Raw genomic sequence first — 27,910 nt, forward strand, 5'->3', positions numbered from 1 at the left:
TTTTTCCAGATTAATCTTAGGCATTTCTTACTCAGTTTTAAGTATTTTCAATTTTTGATAAATTAGATTTGTCAAAAATGAATTGGATTTCACTCATTTCTGATTATTTGTGATGTATAAGAAAGCTGTTAATTTTAAAATTTTTGTCTTGTGTGTAGCTATCTTGAGTTATTCTCATACTTTTTGAATATGGGTGGTTTTCATTTTCTTTTCATACTTTTTTCCATTACTGCATAGACTAAGATTTCCAGTATAATGTCAAATAATTGGGATGATGTAGATATCCTTGCCTTGCTCATAACTTTAATTGGATATTTCCAGTATTATAATGATAGTACTGTTTTAACTGTAGGGTCTGTTATTCTTTATTGAGTTAAGGAAGGGAAGTTTAACTGTGTCCCCTTTTTAATTAGGAATGATTTGAGCAGTAGGAATGGAAATGGAGCTAGGAGATAGGATTGTTTTGGTGGGGAAGTGCTTTTTATTGAGGTGATCGTTTGAGTTTTGTTTATTTCAGTTGGCTAATGTAGTGAACTGTATTAGGAAACCTAATGTTGAATTATTCTTGTACTCTTGGGATATCCTCTACTTAGTTATATGATTTTAATAAACTATTGAATTTAAATGTTTTTTACTCTTGGATTTGATTTATTAATATCATATCTAGGGATATTGTGGCTATGTGCATATGTAAAATCAGCCTTAGTTTCCTTTGATGTGTTGCATTTTGTCTGATTCTAATCCTGTCAGACCAGCTTTTTTTATAGCATTTATTTATTTTCTTGTCCCTTTATCTTTTTTTTTTTTTTTTTTGGAGACAGAGTCTCACTCTGTCGCCCAGGCTGGAGTGCAGTTGGCGCAATGCTGGCCCACTGCAACCTTTGCCTCTAAGGTTCAAGTGATTCTCCTGCCTCAGCCTCCCTAGTAGTTAGGATTACAGTTGCCTGCCATCACGCCTGGCTAACTATTTTTGTATTTTTATTTTAGTAGAGATAGGGTTTCACCATGTTAGCCAGGCTGGTCTGAAACTCCTGACCTCAGGTGATCCATCCTCCTCGGCCTCCCAAAGTGCTGGGATTACAGGCGTGAGCCACTGTGCCCAGCCTCTTTATCTTTTTAAACTGATCATGGTAATTTATTTTCACCATGCATTTCTCCAATTTCTTTTTTAAGAGACCAGTTCTTGCTGTGTTGCCCAAGCTGGAGTGCAGTGGCTGTTCACAGGTGAAATCATAGTACACTTCAGCCTTGAACTAATGACCTCAGACAATCCTCCCACCTCAGCCTCCCAAGTAGCTGGGACTGCAGGTGAGCACTAATGTGTCCAGCTTGTCCCTTTATGTTTTTATTTTTTACTTTTTGGGGGAGAGGATGGAGTTTCACTCTTGTTGCCCAGGCTGGAGTGCAGTGGCACGATCTCAGCTCACTGCAACCTCTGCCTCCCAGGTTCAAGTGATTCTTCTGCCTCAGCCTCCCGAGTAGCTGGGATTACAGGCGCGCACTCCGTCACACCCAGCTAATTTTTGTATTTTTAGTAGAAACAGAGTTTTACCATGTTGGCCAGTCTGGTCTCGAACTCCTGACCTAGGGTGATCCACCTGCCTTGGTCTCCCAAAGTGTTGGAATTACAGGCGCGAGACACTGCACCTGGCCTTGTCCCTTTATTTTTTAATTGAGTGGGATTTGTATAACATAAAATTAACCAGTTTAAAATGAACAATTGAGTGGCATTTACTACATTTACAATGTTGTACAATTGCCACTTCTAATTCCAAAACACTTCATGTCCTCCAAAAGGAGACACCCCTTTTATTTTTTACCTTTCCTTGTCATCTTGTTATAAGTACATCTTCTATATGTGTCATATAGTTAGATTTTATTTCTATACCCAGTCTGAGAACTTGTCTTCCAATATAGGAATTTAACACATTTATATTTATTGTGATTATTTAGAATTCTTAGAATTCTTTAGAATTTTCCTTATTTTTTCCTCTAGTGATTTAAAGTTATAAATTCTATTTGTTTGGAGTTACTTTAAAATTTTTACCCAAATTTTAAGCTAATAGTTTTCTAAATATCCAGATAATTAATCAAGATATATAATTATATGATTCCATTCAAAGGACAACACTTTCCTCCTTACCTATTCCTGACCATGTACTTTATGTCAGCCAACTTTCTCTGGATTAAAAAAAAAAAAATGACAGCTTTATTGAGATATAATTTACATACTGTAAAGTTCACCCATTTAAAGTATACAACTAAGTGGCTTTTAGAATATTCACAGCATTGTACAATCATCACTACAACTACTTTTAGAACATTTTCATTACCCTAAAAAGAAACCCCATACTCACTAACATATATTCTCCATCTCTTCCCAAATCCTCCCTCCACCAGCCCTAGTCAGCTACTAATCTACTGTCTGTCTCCATAAATTTGCCTATTTTGGACGTTTCCTATAAAAGGAGTCCTATAATATATGGTCTTCTTTGACTTCTTTTTGTGGCTTCTTTCACTTAGCATAGTATTTTCAAGATTTATCCATGTTGTGGCATGTATCAGTATTTCATTTCTTTTTTTTAACCAACTAATAGTCCATTGTGTAGAAATACCACATTTTATTCATCTGTTCATGGACATTTGGTTGTTTCTGCCTTTTAACTATTGTTAATAATGCTGTTAAGAATATTTATGTAGAGGGTTTTGTGTGGATATATGTTTTTATTTCTCTTGAATATATTTCATGCTGTTAAGAGTGGAATTGCTGTCATCATATAGTAACTCTCCATTTAACTTTTTGAGGAACTGCCAGACTATTTTTCAAAGTGCATGTGCCATTTTACAATCCCTGTACTACTTTTTAAAAAATGATTTCTTAGGAATCATTGCTTGGCAGTCATCTTAAGATTTCCACCCATATTACTGAACAACTATTTAGACTTAACCACAAGTTTAAATTTGTTCACGATATTACTTTTCATGTTATTTTTTGTGTCACTTACTTTCTTGATTTTTCATTTTGCTGGAGATACCTTTTTGCATAATTCTTTTAGAAAGGGTTTGAAAGTGGTAAACTTTTTGAATCATTGCACATCCATAACATCTTCTTTTACCTTCATACTTGAATAATAATTTGGTTAGTATAAAGCTATAGATCTCAAAATTTCATTAATTTTTACTCAGTTCTTTTTTTTGGAGGGGTGAGGACAGGATCTAACCCTGCCACCCAGGATGGAATGCAGTGGCATGATCTTGGCTCACTGCAGCCTCAACATCCCCAGGCTCAGGTGATCCTCCCACTTCAGCCTCCCGAGTAGCTGGGACCACAGGCACTTGCCACCATGGCCAGCTAATTTTTTTTGTAGAGACAGGATCTTGCCACATTGCCCAGTCTGGTCTCAAACTCCTGGGCTCTAGTGATACACCTGTGTTGCCTCCCAAAGTGCTGGGATTACAGGTATGAGCCAGCATGCCCAGCCAAGACAATTTTTTAAAATTAATTCTTTGAGGATATTGTTTCATTGTCTTCTAACATCCAGTGTTTTTTGTTTTTTTATTTGTTTTGTTGTTGTTAGACTGGGTGTCACTCTGTCACCTAGGCTGGAATGCTATGGCTCAAACATGGCTCACTGCAGCCTCAGCCTCCTGTGTAGGTGGGACCACAGGTGTGCACCACCATGCCTGGATATTTTTTTATATTTTTTTTGTAGAGATAGGAGTCTCACTTTGTTGCGCGGGCGGGTCTCCAATTCCTGGGCTCAGGCAATCCTTCTGCCTCAGCTTCCCAGAGAGCTGGGATTACAGGTGTGAGTCACGGTACCTGGCTGCATTCAGTGTTGTTAATAAGCGACTTGATGGTCTGGTAGTATCTAAACAGGCCTGTTAGTCTCAGTATCTCCCAGACCTTGACCATTCGTGAATGTACATTCCCACAGACTTTGTTGCAGCAGAGTCTTGCGTGAATGATGTCTTGTACTACTACCCATGCAAATGTACACTGGTGGTGTAGCAATAAATTGTAGGTGAAATGGCGGTGTTATATACAGGAGAAATGGCTTATGAAAGGCAGTTTTGTAACCATGTAAGATAATTATAGGGAAGTTTCTTCAGGTTGATGTGGTTTGGAATAAAAGATTGTTAAGGCCTTCCTTGGAGTTTCCCAAGTTCTGATGGGATCTCTCCCTGCCCTCACTCTAATCTGGGAGGACTCAGGGAGACAAGGCCCATCTCTCAGGACAGCTCTAGCCTGATATTTCCTGGTGTTACCTGCTGAGAATATGTTCCTTGCATCTATTGCAGTAAACTGTAACTTCTATAATGTTTGTCAGAGGGCTAGCTTTCGCTGGGCTTCAGATCCACTCCTCTGTGGGAATCAGGTTCTCTTTTCCTTTTAAGTAACTAAATGGTCTTTTTCCCTCCCTAGAAGCTTTTGAAATTGTTTCCCTAACTTTAGGGATCTATGGTGATATCTCCCTAGATACCACTATATGTCTGGAAGAGGCACGATCTCGGATCACTGCAACCTCTGCTTCCTGGGTTCAAGCAATTCTATGTCCCAGTAGCTGGGATTACAGGCACGGCCACTATGCCTGGCTAATTTGTGTGTTTTTAGTAGAGACGGGTTTTTGCCATGTTGACCCAGCTGGTCTCAAACTCCTGACCTCAAGTGATCCACCCACCTCAGCCTCCCGAAGTGCTGGGATTACAGGAGTGAGCCACCACACCTGGCCTGGAAAGGCATTCTTTATTTGTCCTCCTCGTCACTTTTTGGGCTCTTTATGAGTACTATACAAATCTAGCTTCGGCATAGGGAAATTTCTCTTATTTTCTGTATTGGTTCTTTGTTTTCTCCTTTAAAGGAATCTTAATTCAATCCAGGAGTTCCAGGACAGATTAAACTATCTTCAGTATCTCCTAATTTTTCTTTCATGTTTCTCTTTGTACTTTGCAAAGAGTGTAATTTTCTAGAAAAATTGCACTTTAAGCCCAAATTCAGATTTCCAGTTAAGTATGCTCTGCCTTTCAACCCATCTATTGCTTTATTATGGCTTTGATAGTTTTAATTCCCAACAATTAGTCATTCTAAAATGTTTGCTTTTAGTCTGATCTCTTTTTTATTGAATCACTGTAAGGATCTTGAGTGTATTTTCTTTGTTACTGAGAGACCACTTCTGCTTGCTGAATCTGTTGCTTCTCCTGTGCTGTTTTCTTCAGTCATTTGGCGATTAATGGTTGTCCATGTTTGTAATCATAGATGAAATGACTGGAGCCTGTTTGCTCAGCTTAAGTGAGAATCCCGGTACCCCGGCAGTGAAGATGGGTTTTCGTCATGTGATCTGCATCTGGTGGTTTTTCAAAGGAAAGGAAATATTGACAGGCCTGGGAGGGGGAAACTAGGGGTAGTGGAGCTGCATAGGCTTTCTTATGATGTGTGCAAATAGCTTGTTGAAGCATCTGGAAATCTCAAATCTTTACTGGGGGCTATTTCCAGAAGTAGCTGCTGCAGGGGGGGGGAGATAATTCACTCAGTAGTTTCTAAGTCTTTAAATGTACTCCTTAGCAGATTACCCTTGACTCATTCCTTCTCCGATTTTGGTTATTGCTTCGAATCCTTGGCTTATCTGAGGGTGTTTGGAGGCTTGCTTTTTTTTAGTGGGTCCTCTATTTTTCGCTCCAGAGCTGCAGACAAGAAACTCCCTTGGTTATCATTGGTTTGTTCTGAAGTGCCTTCCAGGAAGTTCTCTCTGCTCCAGACTGCTGTTGCTGCTTTTTGTAGCTTTTCAGCACTACTACGTATTTTTTAAATTTGGGGGTGGGAGACATTTCAGTGGAATTTGGGAAGGATAAAGAGGTCAACATACAGGTTTAGCTACAAAGAAGTTCAGTAGTTTTGTTACTCACTTATAGATATTTTTAGCATCTATTAGGAATATTGACCCTCTTTGTTGTGAATATTTTTTCTAGCTTATCTCTTAGTTTTATTTACAGTGCCTTTTTTTTTTTTTTTTTTTTTTTTTGAGATAGTCTTGCTCTGTCACCAGGCTGAAGTGCAGTGGCACGATCACAGCTCACTGCAGCCTCGACCTCCCAGGCTCAAGTGAGCCTCTCACTTTAGCCTCCTGAGTAGCTGGGACTACAGTTACATGCCACCATGCCTGGCTGATTTTTTTTTTTTGTTGCCCAGTTCTCAAACTCCTGGGCTCAAGCAATCCTCCCGCTTTGGCCTCCCAAAGTGCCATAGTGATTTTATTTACAAAATCTAAAGTTTATCTTCAAATCTCTCAGTCTTATTGTCTTCCCCATGTTGGGCATCATCCTTAGAAAGTACTGTCTCACTAACATGTCAGCAAAGCCTGAGTTCTGTCCCCTCACTTCCCCACACCCCCGCCTCTGGACAGCATGAGCTTCACCACTCGTTCCACCTTCTCCACCAACTGCCGGTCCCTGGGCTCTGTCCAGGTGCCCAGCTATGGCGTCCGGCCAGTCAGCGGCGCAGCCAGCATCTCTGCAGGTGCCGGGGGGCTCTGGTTCCCAAATCGCCGTGTCCCACTCCACTGGCTTCCAGGGTGGCATAGGGTCCGGAGACCTGGCCGCGGGGACAGCCAGGGGTCTGGCAGGAATGGGAGGCATCCAGAACGAGAAGGAGACCGTGCAAAGCCTGAACGACCACCTGACCTCCTACCTGGACAGAGTGAGGAGCCTAGAGACCATGAACCGGAGGCTGGAGAGCAAAATCCGGGAGCATCTGGAGAAGAAGGCATCCCAGGTCAGAGACTGGAGCCATTGCTTCAAGACCATCGAGGACCTGAGGGCTCAGATCTTCTCAAATACTGTGGACAATGCCCACATTGTTCTGCAGATTGACAGTGCCCGTCTTGCTGCTGACTTTAGAGTCAAGTATGAGACAGAGCTGGCCATGCGCCAGTCTGTGGAGAATGACATTCATGGGCTCTGCAAGGTCATTGATGACACCAATGTCACTTGGCTACAGCTGGAGACACAGATCGAGGCCTCTCAAGGAGGAGCTGCTCTTTATGAAGAAGAACCACAAAGAGGAAGTAAAAGGCTTGCAACTTGCAGATTGTCAGCTCTGGGTTGATTGTGGAGGTAGACGCCCCCAAATCTCAGGACCTTGCCAAGATCATGGAACACACCCGGGCCCAATATGACGAGCTGGCTCGGAAGAACTGAGAGGAGCTGGACAAGTACTGGTCTCAGCAGACTGAGGAGAGCACCATAGTGGTCACCACACAGTCCGCTGAGGTTGGAGCTGCTAAGATGCCGCTCACGGAGCTGAGAGGTACACTCTAGTCCTTGGAGGTCGACCTGGACTCCATGAGAAATCTGAAGGCCAGCTTGGAGAACAGCCTGAGGGAGGTGGAGGCCCACTACACGCTGCAGATGGAGCAGCTGAGCGGTATCCTGCTGCACCTGGAGTCAGAGCTGGCACCGACCCGGGCAGAGGGACAGCACCAGGCCTAGGAGTATGAGGCTGTGCTGAACATGAAGGTCTGCTGGAGGCTGAGATTACCACCTACCACTGCCTGCTGGAAGATGGCGTGGACTTCAATCTTGGTGATGCCCTTTACAGCAGCAACTCCGTGCAAACCATCCAAAAGACCACCACCCGCCGGATAGTGGATGGCAAAGTGGTATCTGACCAATGACACCAAAGTTCTGAGACATTAAGCCAGCAGAAGCAGGCTGCCCTTTGGGGAGCAGGAGGCCAATATAAAGTTCAGAGGTCATTGGAAAAAAAGAAGAAAGTACTATCTCACTAACAAAGCTAAATATAATGAACTATACATTAATATTTTACCTATATTTTTCTTGTGCTTTAAAATATTTAACTTTAATATTGAACTGCATTTCAGCAGAAATATAAAGTTGGGCTCTAATTTTGTTTTCAAATGTCTTCTCAGTTGTCCCAACATTGCATATTGGTAAATTCATTGTACATTCCCTTACCTGGATTGCTTTCTGTTTTTCATTTACTACTTGTACCTGCTTGGGTTCTACTGTACACTTTCTATTCTTTGTTTCCATGTTAGTTCTAGATTACATGTTAATATCTGATAGGATAATCTATCCCAGCTGTGATTTTTTTTTAATTTTTTTTCCCCAATTTTCACATGTTTATATGTTTCTTCTTCAAGTTGACCTTTATAACTTTTTTCACAGTCACTGCTGGTGCCTCCTTTCCTTTGTCAGATTATATTGGATTTTTATATGACACATAGATTAATTTTGGGAAAATCATTTTATACTACTCTAGTTCCTAAGAGGGAAACTTTTCAGCTATTTCTTTGTCTCAGGTTATGTCTTAGTATTGATTCTTAAGCTCTTCAAGGTCTTTCCCAGTCTAAAATGCTATGAAGGTTGGATACAGTGGCTCACACCTATAACCCCAGCCCTTTAAGAGGCCAAAGCCAGAGGATTGCTTGAGGCCAGGAGTTTGAGACCACCCTGAGCAACATAGTAAGACCATGTCTCTACAAAAAATTTAAAAATGAGCCAGGTGTGGTGGTGCATGGCTGTAGTACCAGATACTTGGGAGGCTGAAGCAGGAGGATTGCCTGGGCAACAGAGTGAGACTGTGTCTGTCTCTTAAAAAAAAAAAAAAAAAGAATAAAAACTAAGAAAACAAAATGCTATGGGTTTTACAGTGCAAATTAATAATACATATCTTATTTATTGTCATAAAAATGTGTTGAATATTTACTGTGTGCCAGAATCTGTGTCTAGCCCTTAGAATATAGTGGTAAATAGCACTTTTCTATGTTTGTTGAAACAAATGATCAATTACAGGATTTAAGACATGTAAAGAAAAATATGCTTAAAAAGATATTAAATTATAGTAGGAAAAACTCAAGTTTTCAAATTTGAGGTGAAATTCAAGAGACATTTATTCCTTGTAGGTATTTGGTCCTTTATTCACCCCATAGAGAGAGTTAAATCTAAAATTTGGCAGGAAAATACCATTTGTTTGTTTTTGCTAAGATTTATGAGTAGCACTGTTTCTAGGAAGGTGCCTGTACTTTTAGAGAAACACTCTACCATTTAAAGGGTTTTCACGTTCGTTATCTCACTTGATAATAAACCAGTCCCAGGTTGTGGGGAATCCCTTCTTTCTCTCATTTCCGTTTCTAGTTGAGCCATGATTTGAGGAAACAGTTCTTAAATAACACATGAACGAGTCAACCACACCCTTGTGGAGTTCAGCATGAAATAAATGCCATCTGATTGCTTGTCCATCCTCTGTACACACCCATGAGATTCATGGTTCCAGCCTAGTAATATGCCCCTTTCATGGGAAAGTAGAATATTCATTGTCTTAGAGTTCAACTGAAGATGTCAGTCTACTGTAGCTGGTTGAAGCTGCAAGGGATTTATTATGCATCATTAGTTGGCTTCCAAAATTTTTGGTAGGGTTGGAGGAGCAGGCTCTAGGCTGAGCTTCCAGGAGCATCTACTGGAATCATACCACGGAACTGGCCTGCCATCAGAAGGAGGGCAAGGAAGCAGGATCTACTCTCATGTCTGCTGGGTCCTGGATGTCCATTGTCCCCATTGCGAGTCATGATACCAAATGGCTGCCCCCTGACTTGCCTCTCAACGCTATGAAGCAAGGAATGGGACGCTGGGATTTCAGTTTTCTGTGGACTGACGCAGAAAAACAAGTACCTCCACAGCTATGTCTGCCAGCAGGAACATAGAGGCATCCAAAGCATGTCCTTTGGGCCATGGTGTTGTCTTTTTCCTTCTAAGTCTAGGTTGGGTGTGCCTGCCGAAGCTACCTCATTGTGTGGAACCCGAGCTGTGGTCCAGCTTTCCAGCCTCTAGTGAGAAGTAAGGCACACTGCAAGGGGAATGTGGCAGAGGTGAGTGGATCCACGTGGAGTATTTACTACATCCACTTCATTGGATTCTACCTGGGTCACTGTGTTGGAGGTGGAAGGCCACCTGTGATTTGTGTTGCTTCTAAAACATCGTAAGGACTTGCCCTATTTCAGTTAAGACACACATTTGATTTCTAGCTATGTAACTTTTACAACTGACCTGATACTTCCTGGACTTCCATCTGTAATAATGAGAAAGATAATGACGATGTCACGTTAGTAGAAGATAAAGTGAGCAAAAATACATCGAAACTCTGTCTCAGAGGTAAATATTAGCTTATTTCTTGGGTTACTATAGGCTTATTTCTTCCCTTTTTTTTTATCAGCCGGTCTAGATGTTGTAGATTAATTCTGCTTGGACTGGGCTGTATTTGGAATGAGTGGTCATATCAGCCTCTAGTGAGTTTTCACACACTCAGCAGTGAGCGGGAACATAGAATTTAGCCTCTCTGGTATATACTAGGGTTAGAATCAGGATCATACCTGTAACTAAAGAAAGCTTAAAAGCTATATTAAAAACCACAGAGACCTGCTTATTTGAACTTTGAACATAACGAGTTCATTTAGACTATGCAAATGATTAGTAGAATGATCTAGACACCGTCATGAGTGATGCCAGCTCTGTAGGTAGAGTGGGAAGATTCCACTGATTTGTCTTCCTATAGACTTTCTTCAAAGAAGTCCTAAAAAACCATGGGGTAGTCAATTTTCCAGAGGTCTGAGTTTAGTGACCTGTGTTGGAAAACATGCAAAGCTCTGATCTCATGCCTTATCTTGCCTTGCCCTTTCCTTCATCTATTCAAAATCTAATTATAACAGGTGCCGCTTTCTGTGGGGAAAATGGGGATCTTTATTGTGTATTTTAACCTGCCTTGTTTCCAGAAAGGGCTTCAGGTAGGACAGAAATCTTTAAATTTAGGTTTTAAAGGATGCAACAAGTAATCTACATCAATCAAAAACTGAAAAGCATCAAAGATCACTTTGTTTGAAGCACTAAACACTGAGCAGGCTTGAAGGGATATTCTCAGATAAGTCACCTTTAGAGACAAAAGGCAGTTATGTTGCCTGACACTGTTCACAGCAGTCTCGGAGTAAACAATATTGAGAGCTTGTCAGCTAATCTCCCTGCAACTTTAGTTTCAGGGGGGAGAAATGTCTGTGTTCTTTGAAGCTCTGACCTTCTTTTGGTCTCAGGGAATTTCCTCTGGGAGAGAGATGTCTGAAGAGATCTATAACAGGTATATTTAATATTCTACTAGCTTATGCTTTGGAAATTATGTCTAAGATTCCTTTTAATTGTGACATGAATATTGAGCAGTTTTCCTTTTTATTCACATTTCATATCATGAACTAATGTTCATACCTCCCTGGGAAGCTAATGTGAGATTTTTAAACTTCCCTTTATGTGATTAGGTTGCTTTTGTGAAAGGTGGAAGACCAAAGCTCAGTTAACTAGGTCACTGGTTACTACCAGGCTGGTTTAGCGGCTAGCCTGTGGAACAAGAGCTCAGGTGGGAGCTGACGCTTATGTTTCCAGTCTCCCAAGGTACGAAAAAGGTCAGTCCACAAGAGTTAGGTTGCAGATTTACATAACTGAGAAGTGGGGAGATGTTTTCTGCGTGCCCCCAGAACTAAGATTCCTTCTTTGTTTCACTAAAACTTTTTTGTGTAAAATATCATACAGTACTAAAACCCATATACAATTTGTTTTTTTTTAAGAGATGGGGCCTTGCTCTGTTGCCCAGGCTGGAGTGCAGTGGCATGATCATAGTTCACTCTAAACTTGAACTCTTGAACTCAAGCAATCCTCCTGTCTCAGCCTCCTGAGTAACTAGGATTACAGGCTTGCACTACCATGCCTAGCTAATTTTTTTTTTTTTTTTTTTTTTTTTTTTTTTTTTTTTTTTGAGACGGGGTCTCACTGTGTTACCCAGGTCTCACTGTGTTACCCAGTCTGGTCTCAAACTCCTATACTCAAGTAATCTTCCTGCCTCGGCCTCTCAAAATGTTGGGATTACAGGCATGAGCCGCCGTACCAAGCTACCTGGCTAATTAAAAAAAAATTTGTGTGTGTGGGGATAGGGTCTCACTATGTTGTCCAGGCTGGTCTCAGACTCCGGGCCTCAAGCGATCTTCCTGCCTTGGCCTCCCAAAGCTCTGAGATTATAGATGTAAGCCACTGGGCCTGGCCTAGACTTTAAATCATGATCAAACAAGTAACCATATGCAGCCACTAAGGTTAAGAAATAGAACATTACGATATTTTAGAGACGGCTTGTAGCCCCTGCCCTCTTCTGCAGAGGTAACCACTATCATGTTTTGTTTTGTTTTGTTTTTTCTTTAAGCATGTATGCATTCTGTATCCTTTTCTTAATTTATTTTTTATTTTATTTTATTTTTTTGAGACAGAGTTTCACTCTTGTTGCCCAGGCTGGAGAGCAATGGTGCGATCTCAGCTTACCGCAACCTTTGCTTCTGGATTCAAGTGATTCTCCTGCCTCAGCCTCCCGAGTAGCTGGGATTACAGGCATGTGCCACCACGCCCGGCTAATTTTGTATTTGTAGTGGAGATGGGATTTCTCTATGTTGGTCAGGCTGGTCTCAAACTTGCGACCTCGGGTGATCCGCACGCCTCGGCCTCCCAAAGTGCTGGGATTATAGGCATAAGTCACCGCGCCCGGCCACATTCTGTATTCTATAAAGTTCAAAATTTTCCAAGTATTGTTTACCTTGCCTCATTTTGCATCTTATGGAATACAGAATCACGTGGGATTTCCTTCTCTGACTTGCTTCTTCCATTCATCATTGAGTGTTTTCCATATTGACATAGGTAGCTGCTGTTCCTTAACTTTTAAAGTTTTACCATTTTATTTTATGAATGCACCATGATTTGCCCCTTCTAGGTTGATGGCCTCCTGGATTGCCATCTTTTGAACTGATTAACTTTGTTTGTGTGTGTTTCTCATTCCCTTTTGTTTGTTTGGAAGTTATGCTGTATTCTTTTAGTAGATCTCTAGCTGTCTTAACATGCATACTTAGTCTATTATACAGGCTAAAATTAAACAGTATTTTTATCCTGCTCCTAAACAAATACAAAGACCTCAGAACTCTAAATCAGATAACATTCTTCACAATCTATAGTATTTTCTTGTTATTTAGTGTTAGCTACTTTTCCACCTACAAATTAAGCATTCTAGTTGTTTTACATAGTCAACAATTTAGCTTTACTCACAACCCACATAGTTGCCTTATATCTTTGCTCATTGTTCTTTCTTACACCTCACATCTCCTATTTTTCTCTGGAAACCTTTTTCTTTCTCATTCTTGAAAGATAATTATACAAGTTACAGAATTCTAAGTTGGCAGTTATTTTTGTCTCAGTGCATTTGAAAGTATCATTCTTCTATCTTACTGGTCTCCATGGTTGTTGTTGATGCTGGCAGTCAGAATTGCAGATTGCCATTCTTTTTCTAAATTTAGCTACTTTAGCTTAAAATTTTTTTGTCTTTGTATACAGCAGCTTCATTATGATATGCCTAGCTAAGGTTTTCTTTTTATTTATCCTTGGGTTTGATTGAGATTCTTAGATCTAATTACTACTCTTTCAACAATAATGGAAAATTATCAGCATTATCTCTTAAAATATTGGGAATATTGTCTTTCCCATTTTATTTCATCTACTTCTAAAACTCTAAATATGTATTAGATCCTTAGACTCTATCTTCCGTGTCTTTTAAACTGATAATTTTCAACTCTGGGTTCCTGGGCTGCATTTTAGTTATTTATATAACTTCAATTTTAATAATTCTTTTTTTTAGCTGTTTAATCTATCATTGGATTTTGAATTTCAATTCTCTTATATTTCTAGAAATTCTTGAACTTTTCCAGATCTACTGTGTTCTTTATGGCCTACATAGACTCAGACCCAACCCAAATGACAGAATAAGTGTGGTTATAAATTGAAAGGGAGATCTTTTAACCCTCCACTCATTGCCAAGATTGAGATACTGAAGTTATCTTGCTGCTCCCTCTGGACACTGAGTTAATTTCTTGTCCATCCTCACATTGAAGGGATGGCCTTTTAAGATCCCAACTGTACATGGGTGGTTTCCTGTTAGACTTTCTCCTTAAATGGGCCCTTTGCTTTGTCTCCAACAACCCTGTATCTAGATGAAAGTTTGACAAGGGATTTGAGTAGATATTTCACCAAAGATATACAAACAGCCAATAAGCACATGAAAAGATGCTAAACATCATTAGACATCTAGACATTTAGAGAAATACATTCCAAAATCACAATGAGATGCCGCTTCACACGTATAAGGATGGCTACAATTAAAAAGATAGTAACAAGTATTGGCAAGGGTGTGGAGAAATTGGAACAAATATATGTATATGTGTGTGTGTGTGTGTGTGCGTGCGCGCGTGTACGTGCCCAGGCTGGTCTCAAATGCCTGGGGTCAAGTGATTCGCCCATCTCAGCCTCCCAAAGTGCTGGGATTACAGATGTGCGCCACCGTGCCCAGCTAAAATATTTTTAAACATGTTGCTGAGCTGGCATGAAAAGAAAGTATTCCAAGTTATATGTATATCTGTACACACACACACACACACACACATAGATACACACATACATGCTTTTTCAAGGTCACGAATGTTCATCGCAGCGTTATTCATAATAGCCAAAAGGTAGAAACAACTCAATTGTCCACTAACTGATGAATGGATAAACAGAATACCCATACAATGGAATCTTATTTGGCAATAAAAAGAAATAAAATATTGATACATGCTATAGTGTTGATAACCCTTGAAAACATTATGCTAAGTGAAAGAAGTTAGACACAAAAGGCCACATATTGTCAAATTCCATTTATGGGGAATGTCCAGAATAGGCCCATCCGTAGAAACAGCAAGTAGGTGAGTGCATTAGCGTGTGCTGGGAGAGGGAGGAATGGAGAACGATTGCTGATAGGTGTGAAGTTTCTTTTGGGGATGATAAAAATGTTATCATCTGAAATCAGATAGTTGTGGTAGTTGCACACCTCTTTGAATAGTCTAAAAATTACTGAATTCTACACTTTTAAAAGGTGAATTCTATGATGTATGCATTATATCTTGAAGTAGTTTTAAAAAAGGATAGAAGCTCAAGAGTCCTCAAGATTTAACAGACTCTCAGGGTGGAAACTGATTTTGGCATTGATGACTCCCAGGATTCTTGTTTTATTTAATGTTTGGCTTCTTGGGATATTTTCTTTTCATGCCAGCTCAGCAACATGTTTAAAAATGTTTTAGCTGGGCACGGTGGCTCACATCTGTAATCCCAGCGCTTTGGGAGGCTGAGATAGGCGAATCATGTTTGAGACCAGCATGGGCAACATGGCGAGACCCTGCCTCTACAAAAAATTACAAAAATTAGCCGGGCGTGGTGGTGCATGCCTGCAGTCCCAGCTACTTGGGAAGCTGAAGTGGGAGGATTGCTTGAGCCCAGGAGGTTAAGGCTGCAGTGAGTAGTGATCGTGCTACTGCACTCCAGCCTGGGTGACAGGGTGAGACCCTGTCTCAAAAAAAAAAAAAAAGAAAAAATTCATGTTTTACCCATACTTGTTTCATTTGGGAGGATACCCAGTCTGTCACAGTGTCAGAAATTGAAGTCAGAATTCCTTTAATTTTCTTTATTTTAAGAAAGTTCAAGGCACTAAGAAAAGTTGTAAGGACAGTGTAGTGAACTTCCTCACACATTCACTGTAATTTCTCAAATGTAAATATCCTGCTTCATCCTCCCTCCTTCCTGTCTGTCTGCTTCATATTTTATGGAACTATTTGAGAGTAGGTTGCAGACATCACATCCCTGAATACCCTAGCTATTCCAGCATGCGTCTCTAAAGGACAAGAATATTCTCCTGCATAACCACAGTGTAACTATCATTCTCAAATTTTACCAAATTGTCCTAATAATGTTCTTTATATTCTTTTTCCCTGTCCAAGATAGAGCGTAAGATCACACATTATATTTTGTCATCATGTCTCTTTAGTGTCCTTTAGTCTAGAGTATTCAGTCTTTGTCTTTCAGGACCTTGACAATTTTGAAGAATCCAAGTGAGCTGTTTGGGGAATGCTCTGCAAATTAGGTGTGTGTGGTGTTTCCTCGTGAGTAGATTCAGGTTATGTATTGTTGGCAGAAATCCCACTGAAGCAATGTTTGTCCTTCTTAGTACCATACATCAAGGGGCTTGGGATGTCAGTGTATCCCATGATTAGTGCATGTAACCAGAATCACTTTTCTTTTCTTTTCTTTTTTAAAAGACAGAGTCTCACTCTGTCACCCAGACTTGAGTGCAGTGGTGCAATCACGGCTCGCTGGAACCTCAACCTCCCAGGCTCAAGCAGTCGTGCCACCTCAGCCTTCCAAGTAGCTGGGACTACAGGTGTACACCACCACACCTGACTAACTTGGGTATTTTTTTGTGGAGACAGGATTTCGCCATGTTGCTCAGGCTAGTCTCGAACTCCTGAACTCAAGCAGTCTACCCATCTCAGCCTCCCAAAGTGCTGGGGTTACAGGTGTGAGGCATCACACCTGGCCAGAATCACTTTTCTGCAAGCTAAATGTGATCTTTTTCTGAGCAGAATGACACAGAATTGGGAGCCAAACAGACCTGGCTTTGAATCTTGGCCCTGCTGCTATTAGCTCTGAGATCTTAAGCAAAATATTTAACATGTTAAAGCATCTGTAAAATATGTCTAATAATACCCACTTCTTACGATTATTGAAAGAATCGAATAGAAATTCATGTAAATTGTTTAGCACTGGCACATTATAAGAACTCATAACTCTTGTTCTGGGGGAGGTGATAGTATCCAAATGGCATGGGGACCTCTCCGTCCCTCAAAGCTATTGGTGAAATTGCTCAGAATCTCTGTGATGAACACAAAGGCCTCCCATGTATTTCTTTTTCTTTTCTTTTCTTTTCTTTTTTTTTTTTTTTTTTTGAGACAGAATCTTGCTCTGTCACCCAGGCTGGAGTGTAATAGTGCGACCACAGCTCACTGCAACCTCTGCCTCCAGGGTTCAAGCAATTCTCGTGCCTCAGCCTCCAGAGTAACTGGGATTACAGGTGTGCACCACCACGCCCAGCTAATTTTTGTATTTTTAGTAGAGGTGGGGTTTCGCTATGTTGGCCAGGCTGGTCTTGAACCCCTGGCCTCAAGTGATCTGCCTGCCTCAGCCTCCCACAGTCTAGGATTACAGGTGTGAGTCATCACTCCTGTGTCCTTCAGTTAATTCCCAAAGAGCCCGTATTCTCTTGCCCTTTTCCGCCTTCTACCCCACCTCCTTTATCCTTTGCTGTCATCCATCTCTGGTGTCTGTAAAAAGCTCACTGGTCCCAGTGGTGGGTTGGTTTTAGGTGTTGACCGATGACCGGTACAGAGGCTCTTGGAGAATGCAAAGACCTACCTCCTGTTCCATTCTCCTCCCACTTCTGTTTGATCTCCCTTCCCTCCTGGATTACTCATCCTTTTCCTCTCCAAATCCTTCTCCTTCTGTTGTGCAGGGAAACTCTCCAGCTCCTACCTCCAAACTGTGTATCTTAATTCAGTGAGGGCACTGCAGAGAAAACACTTCTCACCAAACCCAAAGCAACTCCCTAGAGGGCAGTGGGCCTTATAAACAGGAACTTCTTTTCCTGTAACATGATTGTTTTTATTCTTCTTATTGTGCAACAGCAATGCCGTGGGTATTTCCCTGATGTTTATTTTGACTTGAGAGCATAGCAAGTGGTTTGAACCTGTATGAGCAATACTTTCATGGGCACTGCTTGACTGGCAATTAGAGTAATTGCCTGTGGCTAACCATGGACCTTTGCACAGGTGCTTTACCTGAATCCAGAGGAGAAAGCTGGAGTCAGCTGAAATTGTGCCCAAAGATCTTTGTTCTGTGGAGGGGAGTATGAGCTGGGGCCCCGTGCAATGCTGATGCCACTTTGGTTGTTTTCGTATAACCCATGTTGTCAGTGGTTCCCACAAAATGAGCATTGGATGTTGCACCTTCTGCGTCTTCCTTTATGCCACCTCCCACTCCTCCTCCACAAAGCTGTTTGTCTGGATGAACTTGTTTGGTGAGGCTGCCAGACCTTCCATATCAAACTGAGGGCTGCCTTTTTCACCTGCTGTTTTTAGCTTCATGATTCTAATATCTAGCCCTGTCTGCTGAGGAAAAAAAAAATTGTTTTTTTGAGATGGGGTCTCACTCTGTCGCCCAGGCTAGAGTGCAGTGGCACAATCATAGTGCCCTGCATCCTTGAACTTGGCTCAAGGAATCCTCTTGCCTCGACCTCCCGAGAAGCTGGGACTACAGGCACATCCCACCATCCCCGGCTAACTTATTAATTTTTTTGTAGAGATTGGGGTCTCACCATGTTGCCCAGGACAGTCTTGAGCTCCTGGGCTCAAGCAGTCCTCCCACCTCAGCCTCCCGAGTAGCTGGAGCTACAGGTGTGCTCCAACGCACCCAGCCCTGAGAAATTATTTAGTCTTGAAAAGGAGAGAAGGGGAGAAGAGAAAGGAACAGAGTTTAATCCTGGTAAAGGCCACTGGTGTCCAGGGAGGCCCTACATGGTGAGACTGTGGGCAAGTAAGGCCCCACCGTGGTTGCTGCTGCTGACTTAGAGGCTTTGTCTTTCCATTTTCCAAGGATTCTCCTTCCTTTCTTTCTTCCTTTCTCCTTTTTCCTTTCCTTTCCTTTCCTTTCCTTTCCTTTCCTTTCCTTCCCCTCCCCTTCCCCTTCCCCTTCCCCTTCCCCTTCCCCTTCCCCTTCCCTTTCCTTTTTCCTTTCCTCTCCTTTCCTGAGACAGAGTCTCACTATGTTACCCAGGCTAGACTCAAACTCCTGGGCTCCGGTAATCCTCCTGCCTCAACTCCCAAGTAGCTGCGATTACAGGTGTGTGCCACCACATCTGGCTTATTCTCCAGGGAATGGGACTGCATTTGAGGGTAATGAGAGTTTGCAGGCACTGTGTTGTGTTGCCCAAACTCAAAGGACTCTATTACCGTAAGTTATGTTACTTGTTCCAATGAAGTTGTTATTTTGGAGAGGGCTGTGGACCAGAATGATACCGGGCCCCAGACCAGTTGTGTTGGCCTATCCAGTGCTGAAAATCAGAATTAGTTGCCAGTATGTGAATATCAGATGTCATAAGAAAATCTAGATTTCCATGATCTCTTGGAAAATTGGACAAATGCACAGTACTGAGCCTACAGTTCCTCATGGCAGTAATCCTTTGGAGCCAAGAAGTGGCCGCCCTCTGCATATAAGAGTGTTGGTCAAGATGCATGTTTGACTGTTGTAACAAAGACCAAAACAAGTGGCTTAAACAAAGTAGAAACTTGTTTTTCTCTCACGCGACAGTCAAAGCACTAATTGCCCAGGGCAGATATGATAGCTCCATGGTGTCAGAGACACTATCTACTTTTGTCTTGTTTTGCCCTGTTCTCTGCAGTGGGTTCCATCTTCTGGTCCAAGATACTGCTTCATTTCCCACCTCCTGCCTGCTCCAGCCTTCAGCAGGATGGAGAAGTAGGTCCCTTTCTTCAAGATCCAACCTGGAAGTTACATGTATCATTTCCTCTGGCATCCTATTGGTCAGAATGTACAGCATGGCCATGTCTGACTGTAGATGAAACTGGGGAAATGTGGTCCTTATCCACGTGGCCGTGTGAATAGCTAAAACCCACTTCTTGCTAAAGGCAGAAGGTGAGAGTGGATGGTATGGACAAACTATATTCTGTGCTGTGAGGGGCCTTCCAGTCACTTATTTGCTACTACCCTCAGCTCTCTCCAGTCTTCCCATAACTGAGGCCAAGAGGCATTGTCATTTGTTGCCTTATAACTGATGTGTTTTACTCATTTATGTTACCTGCTTGGTCCTTGTAGACATTTGAGTTTGCCTTCTCAACTAACCCCGATCATCTCTTTCAATATACCTCCATGCTTTTATATGTGTTGCTGCCTCTGTTTAGAATTACCTGGCCTCCCTTTCAGGCCTGGCAAACTCCTTCTCTGGATAACACAGCCCCATGCCTCCCTTCCCAAACTGAGTTATCTCTGTTGACATAATCTAATACATAAGCTGCTAATGTTACATAATACCTTTTAGTTTACTTACTTTATATACTTGATGCCCAGAACAGCACTGGGTACATAAAAGACTAACGGTCAGTCCTGTTTACTGAGTGTTCATTCATAGAAAGACACTTCCTAGAACTTCAAAGCATTTTTAATATCTAACAGTGAAATACTGTATTAGTCACAACCTGTACAGCTGTAGATGATGGAAACTTGGCTAAATTGGCTTCCATGACAACGAAAAGGAGGAGGACTTACTGGCTCATGTATCTGACAAGCTGAGCTATGTATCAAGCTTCAGGTATGGCTGGAACCAGGAGTTCAATAGATAGCAGGACTCAGTCTCTCTCCTCAGTGTCTTGGCTGTGCTTTCTTCTGAATAAACTTCATTCTTAGAAAGACTTCCCCTGCATGATGACAAAGATGCCACCCACAGTTCTGTATTTTTCTTATAGTTAGTGACTTTTTAAGAAACCATCAATCTGTTTCTTCACAGTGGTAACCAAGCACTTCATAGTGGCCACCAATCAGGAGGAAGTCCCTGATTGACTTAGCTCAGGTCACATGGTCATTCTCGGTCCAGTCAATGTGGCCAGGCATAAGTGAGGGGGGAGAATAGGGTCTGGAAGCAGGGAGCCTAAGGCTGATTCACGCTGATTTCCTAGAACGGAATCAAAAGGAAAACCCCAACTTTCCATGCCCAGGTAACGAAAGGATCAGAGGCTACTTCCTTTGCACCCCCACCCACTTTTTCTTCCTGGCAGATGGAAAATGGAAAGTACTCTGATTGGTCCCCTCCTGCAACCAGTCAGACTGGTCGTGGGCCTAGTCTTCATTTGCATAGGGGTATAACTTTGTAACTTCACTTCAGCCTTTGATTGGTCACCTTCTGCAATCAATCAGACTGGTCATGGGCCACAACTTTATTAACATAGGATGTAACCAAGTAACCAATGAGAAATCTCTAGAAGGTATTTAAACTCCAGAAAAGTCCATAACCAGCACACTTGAGCCCACTCCCACACTGTAGAGTGTGCTTTCGTTTCAAAAATCTGTGCTTTCATTGCTTCATTTGTGTGTTTTGTCCAATTCTTTGCTCAAAATGCCAAGAACCTGGATGACTCACACTGAAGACCCCTCACTGGTATTATAAGTGCTCTGGCCACACTTGGGTTATCTGTCTACTTCTGGTACCTGGCATGGAATCAACCCTACTCCAATTACATTGAAGGAAAGATAGGTCTCCAAGACAAGAGAAAACAGGCAAAAAAGAAAAAAAAGTGACAATTATATTTGGAACTACCTTTGTCTCATTTTATAAATAAAGCAGTTGAGGCTGAATGATTATAGTAACCGAAGGTCACAACCAGGAAGCGGCAGAGGTGGGATTCACACCAGTTCTTCCTGACTCTAAATGGTGGACTGTTAATTCACTGTACCCAGCTATTTCTGAAGGGAGTTATCCTGGAACTCCCCAAACCCCATCTCTGCATGGGGACAATCCTGAGGTTTGATGCTCCTGTGTATGACTGTTAGAATATAGAGATATCTTGTAGGCCCATCATGGCAGGATTTTGTGTAGGAGCACATGTTTAGCTGTAAGCTCTGTTTTCCCTGGCACCTCTCTAGTGGCTACACTGTACCTGAAAATATTTCTCTTACCCATCAAAGAAACTCTTTACATTAATAAAAGTTGGAAGAGTCAGGCAGCTGGATTCGTCTCTTCTCTTGGAACATTTTTTGTTAATTTAGCACATGCATTCTCATTAAGGGGCGGTGTTGCTTGCAAGGGAGCAAAAACAGGTTCTTGGCGGTAGGGAGGGAAATCTTACCTTTTTAAAATGAATAAAGTACATATATACATGTGGTATGTAAATAGACAGTTTATCTGTGATGTTAAAATTTCCTGGCGATAATATGCTGTGATGAATGCCATCTTGAAAACTGTAACAAATCATCCCTCTAGGTCTCATTCTTCAACGGTTGTCACCTTTTTTCTCTGCTCCACCTTTGCAGCAAAACTTCTTGAAAGAGTTGTCTTTATTTCCTAATTCCTCTCATCCCATCTGCTCCTGAACCCTCTCCAATCAGCCTTGTCACTAGTCTACCCAAACAGCTCTTACCGAGGGCACCAGTGATGTCTGTTTTGCCAAAGCCAAGTGGTCAACTTTCAGCACTTACCACATTGAGCCTGCAGGCCACATCGACACAGTTGACCCCTCCCCTCAAACCTTTAAATATCTTATTTTCTTGGCTTCAAAGGTCACTGTCCTAATTTTTTTTTTCTTGTCTCACTGGATGTGCACCTCATCATCTTTCCTAGTGCCTCCTTGTCTCCCCAACTGTAAACACAAGAGTGCCAGGGCTCAGGACTTAGAACATTCCTCTTCTCCATCTACATTCATTCCCTCAGAATCATGGCTTTCAACTCTCTCTGTAGAGTATATATACTGAATGTATATAAATGAGTATAAATACTCATTTCTAGCCTCAGCCTAGACTTCTCCCCTGGATCCCAGATTTGTATATGCCCACTCACCATCTTTTCTAATATGTATCATAGGGAACTCAGGCTAAGTATCAATTTTGGGTTAATACAGAGAACAGAGAAACATATTAAAAGAACCCATGAGGACACAGTCAGCAAAATCCAGATTGTATGTACAGGACCAATGACCCAGTTTTTTCAAAAAACAAATTTAAAGAAAAAGTAATAGAGGAGATGCCTATAGATTAAAAGAGATTTAAGAGAGAAATGTCAATCAGTTGCAATATATGTACCATATTTGGATATTGATCCAAGCAACCATAAAATAATTATGAGATGATCAGGGTTATTTGAATATTGACTGGGTATTGGATATTATTGTTAATTATTTTTAGCTATGAGAATGGTGATTTGGCGATATTAGAAAGAAATTCAAAAAAATATACCCAGAATGTTATCAGTTCTTACCACCTGCAGTATAATCACCCTCAGCCAAACTAACATTCTCTCTTGTCTTATTTTTGTATTGCCTCTTAGCTGATTTCCCCGCCTGTAACCGACCCACTACACCAGTCTGTTCTCAGCACAACAGCCAGAGATATCCTGGTAAGATGTGTCATGGTATTCCACTTCCCATTGCATTTGGAGTGAGAGAGCCAGTCTGTTCAGTTTCAGTCTACAAGACCCCATGGGTTCCTCCCTTACCTCTCTGACCTCATATCCCACGCTCCAGTCCTGGGTGAGCCGCTCTGGCCCCCTGACTGCTTTTGTGACACAGCAGGCATGCCCCAGCTCTAGGCGTTTGTATTTTCTCTTCCCCGTGCCTAGAACCCACTTTCTCCAGGTCTTATTTCAGCACCTCCTTTCCCTGAACACTCTATGTAATAAGTTAACCCTTATCTCCTTAGCCTACCTAATATTTTCCCATAGCGTTTGTCACCATCTGACATATGTACTGTTTTTTAGTCTGATGCTTCCACTAGAACATGAGTTATGTGAGAGTAGAAACTGTATTTTTCATTGCTCTATTGTTAGGACTTAAATTGCACATAACAGGCACTAAATAAATGTTGAAAGAAAAATAATTTTTCATGCAGGGGGAGAAAATGTTTATAAATGTTTAGGGAGGAGCATGATAATGAAATCCCTAACTCAGGGAGTTGAGAATCCCTGCTTTAGCCTTGGGAAGCATGTGGTCATCTTGTCCCTGCTCTTACTGTTGCTGCTGTACTTACATTTCTCTCTCTTTTACACCTTGGGATAGTCTGTTTTATCACGTTATAACGTGTCATACAGCAAAACTTTGTGAATTAGCTCTAACTGGGGGAAAAGCCATTTGAGTTTCTTCTCTTCAGACTGAGCGCTTGCTGTCTGGCTTCTGTACTGCAGTCGGGGAGCTGCACATCGCAGGCGCATGTAACGTGACCAGCACATCCCAGGGGAGTTAGCTTCCTTCCCCATGCATAAGCTGGAGCCTGCGGAACAGGATGGGGACAGTTTACTGAGGTGCCATTGATCCCAGGACACGTCTAGGCATTTCAGGCCGGGCAGCTGACCATCATATGGGTCTCTCCTACACAGCAGGATGTTTACTGTGTCTGCCTTTCATGATTTATCTTGACACACAAAAAAACTTGTTTTTTACATGCCCACACACATCCCCTCCCCTCCCCTCCATCCCACCCTCCACGCTTGGAGAACTAAAATGTCAGGGAGGCCTGGAGGAGGAACAAGCAAGAAATGAGGCAATCCAGGCAGGCACTCAGATGTGCCCTTAGTTTATGGCCAGAAAACAGCGCTCTAGGTGTGTTCAGATGACTGTAGCACCTTTTCTGAAACTCCATTTGTAAATATTTATAGCACACTTCTTTCCAAAAAGGATTTGAAGTAGCTTTATGAGTATACATAAACCCACACACAAATATACACTTCGGGCTGGGCGCAGTGGCTCACGCCTGTAATCCCAGCACTTTGGGGGAGCCAAGGTGGGTGGATCAACTGAGGTCAGGAGTTCGAGACCAGCCTGGCCAACATGGTGAAACCCTGTCTCTACTAAAAGTACAAAAAATTAGCTGGGTGTGGTGGCACATGCCTGTAGTCCCAGCTACTTGGGAGGCTGAGGCAGGAGAATCACTTGAGCCCAGGAGGCCGAGGTTCCAGTGAGCTGAGATTGTGCCACTGCACTCCAGCCTGGGCAACACAGCAAGACTCCGTCTCAAAAATAAACAACAAAAAATAGATATATATGTATACACACTTAGATTTAACAAAACAGGAGTGGAAAACAAGAAACCTGGCCTGAAAGAACAGGAGGAAGCAGTGAGGGAGTCTTGAGGGTTAAGTTGGGATCTGTGAGGGGAATCACATGCAGCTGGATGCCCTCTGCCAGCCCAGTGCCCAGGGAAGCAGGGTGGGGCTGCCTCACCTTGTCCTGCCCTTCTACCAGCCTGTGCATTATATCTCATACTTTTTCCCCTTTAGTCATCACGTTGGGTTATCTATTGAAAAATCCTAGTAGCCAACTATATAGTATCATTTAAAAGTGGACGTAGGACTTTGAGGAGACATTCTAGGTGATCGGTGCCTGTCTCCAGCCCAGCCTGTGACCACAGCTCGCAGGGGGTGTGAACTGCATCTATTCGTCTTTGTACTCCAGTACCTGGAAGCCAGGAGGAACTCAATAAATATTTTACTGTATAAATGAATGGCATTACAGTTCTTCTTACAAGAAAGGAAGAAGCCTGTCAGTTGTGAGGGAAAGGTTTTTGTTTTTGCTTTTGTTTTTTCCTGGTTCTATTTTGAGCGTTCTCTCATGTGGGCGGTTATATTAGGAATTTTGAGTGGTGTCCTGGGTTTTGTTCTTAAGAAAATTGGCAGAAATGCAGACACAGGATTCATGTGACTTTCCTTGTAAAGGGGAAAATTGAAGTCCTGACTTTGATGAGCAGTTTAATGCAGAATCTGAGAGGCCCCAGCGAAGGTGATGAAGGGACACACCTTTTTGTCATATGACCTGGTTCAAGAGCAAGCAGAGATTCCTCAGGGAGGGTAGAGGACGGTACCTAAATGTTAATTGCTTTCAGGGCCACTTTGGGTACATGCTAGAGGTGGTTCAATTTGGGATTATGTAATATAGTAGTAAAAAGCAGGGACCTTGCATAGAATTATACACAAAAATATACCACAAAAAATAATAGTACAACTGGGTGCAGTGGCTCTTGCCTGTAGTCTCAGCACTTTGGGAGGCCAAGGCGGTTGGATCACTTGAGGCCAGGAGTTTGAGACCAGCCTGGGCAACATGATGAAACCTGGTCTCTACCAAAAATACAAAAATCAACTGGGCATATTGGCACACACCTGTAATTTCAACTACTCAGAAGGCTGACACATGAGAATTGCTTGAACCTGGGAGGCAGGTTTCAGTGAGCCAAGATGATGCCACTACACTCCAGCCTGGGTGACAGTGCAAGATTCTATCTCAAAAAATAATAATAAATAATAGTAGTAGTACGTGTAAACATGGGTGAAATCTATGTGAAGTGTATTGCGCTCATTTCGGTTTCCTGGTTGTGATAAAGTACTGTAGTTACATAAGGTGCCACTAATTAGACAAATTGGGTGATGGATATATACGACCTCTCTACACTGTTTATGAGTCTATAATTCAAAATTAAAAAGCAGGACATTGGCAACAGAGTTGGATTGAATCCGCCATTACCCCAGCTGAGAGGTGACCTTTTTCTCCTAGCATTTAACGTAATTCTTAACTACCTATTTGCTCTTTGCCTTTCTCCCCCAGGAAAAAGCAGAAGCTGAGTCTGTTTTGTTCATGGCTAAATTCTCTGTCCCCTAGCACAGCGTGTGGCACCTGTGTTTTGAAGTCAGATGTTTAGATGAAAGAGTAATTGTGGACACAGGTGACTTAAATTCTCTCAGGCTGTCTGCAGTTAGGTCAATACCTCCCACTCAGGGCAGTGGGAGAATTAAATGTGTATAATGTAGCTAAAGCTTAGGACCTTCTGCAAGCAAACACTCAACTCCAGGAGGTGGCAGACTTTTCCTGTCAAGGGTCAGATAGTAGTGGCTCAGGCTTTGCAGAGCATGCGCTCTCTTTTGTAGCGGTCCACCTTGGCCACTGTAGCACAAACGCAGCCAGAGACAATCGGTGCATGAATGAGTGTGGTGCATTTAAAAATGCAACTTTAAATCTTTTAAATTGCAAATTAAAAATAAGGCTTTTTATGAATCTGAAATTTGAATTCTTTCCAACCATTTCAATGTATAAAAGTCTCTCTTAGCTTATAGGTGCTGGACTAGATGTGGCCTCAGTTCCACAGTCTGTGCACTGTGATGGGCACCATCACTTTTGGCAAGCTCCTTCTCCACACTGCTGGCCACTGGGGTACACAAAGAAGCCGCGGAAACTATATAACTTGGTGGCAAAGTTAATGTTCCCCACAAAAGCATATCTGTGCAATGAGTTTCTCTCTGGGCTGGGACGAAGGCTGCTCCTGTGGCCCAAATAAACCCAGCATGCATTTCACATGGGAGGCTCTGTACGTTTGGCACCATTTCCCATAGGAAGGTGTAACACACGTGTTCTAGGCAGCTTGCTGTAGAGCAGAGCTGTCCAATCTTTTGGCTTTCCTGGGCCACACGGGAAGAAGAAGAATTGTCTTGGGCCACATATAAAATACGCTAACACTGACGGTAGTTGATGAGCTGAAAAAAAAGGGCGCAAAAAAACTCATGTTTTAAGAAAACTTAAGAATTTGTGCTGGGCTGTATTCAAAGCCATCCTGCAGGTGGGACAAGTTTGCTGTAGTGTGTTGTCAAGGTGCACTTGTCTGCTAGAAAGGGCAGATGGATGTGGGCTCCAGCCCGGCCTGATAGCCTCTCAGCTGTGAGCATGGGCAGATCTCTCAGACCCTCTGAAACTTGGTTTCTTCTGCTTTCAAGGTGGAATGGTGAGGTGCAGTGGCGTCCTCCTTGTGGCTGCTTTGCTTAATTTGGGGTTAGCTAATATCTGTTAAATTCCTTTTTCTGTCTAAAATAGCTATACTGACCCAATCCATTACAAAGTTGCTTTGAGGACTAAAACGAAACAATTTAAGGTGCCTCGCATTTAACCATCAGTTTTATTGGGCACCTTCTTAATGTTTGAATCTACAAAAGGTAAGATCATGTACATTCTTTCAGACACACAGCCATTTACTTCTCTGAATTTGAAATTTTTCTTCAATTTTTTGTCTTCATAAGAATTAATGTGTTAGAGTCATAAATTTTGTTTTCAAAGTTTTACCTAAAACCCTCAGATATCTTGCTCCTAAGTAGGTTAAGGACCAATGTGATACTGCCGTCAGTCTTAAAATCTTGAAATCCTTCAACTGTTAA

At 42.0% G+C, this 27,910-nt stretch overlaps 1 protein-coding gene and 1 pseudogene across 4 annotated transcripts in view; both read left to right on the top strand.

Moving 5' to 3' along the window:
• The window catches only part of CMTM8 (CKLF like MARVEL transmembrane domain containing 8), a 126,085-nt gene that overhangs the window by 12,583 nt on the left and 85,592 nt on the right, over nt 1–27,910 (top strand). The window contains exons 2-3 of one of the 4 annotated variants that reach the window (XM_073023672.1): nt 9,777–9,884; nt 23,054–23,122. The exons of 2 other annotated variants lie outside the window; for them this stretch is intronic. In XM_073023672.1, coding sequence (XP_072879773.1) covers nt 9,777–9,884; nt 23,054–23,122 — 177 coding nt within the window. The remainder of the gene's footprint in view (nt 1–9,776; nt 9,885–23,053; nt 23,123–27,910) is intronic. One more of the 4 variants, XM_038002959.2, reaches the window with a different exon arrangement.
• LOC103241826 (keratin, type I cytoskeletal 18 pseudogene) lies at nt 6,047–8,567 on the top strand (annotated as a pseudogene).

Source organism: Chlorocebus sabaeus, chromosome 15, assembly GCF_047675955.1.
Source record: "Chlorocebus sabaeus isolate Y175 chromosome 15, mChlSab1.0.hap1, whole genome shotgun sequence".
Classification (NCBI taxonomy): Eukaryota; Metazoa; Chordata; class Mammalia; order Primates; family Cercopithecidae; genus Chlorocebus; species Chlorocebus sabaeus.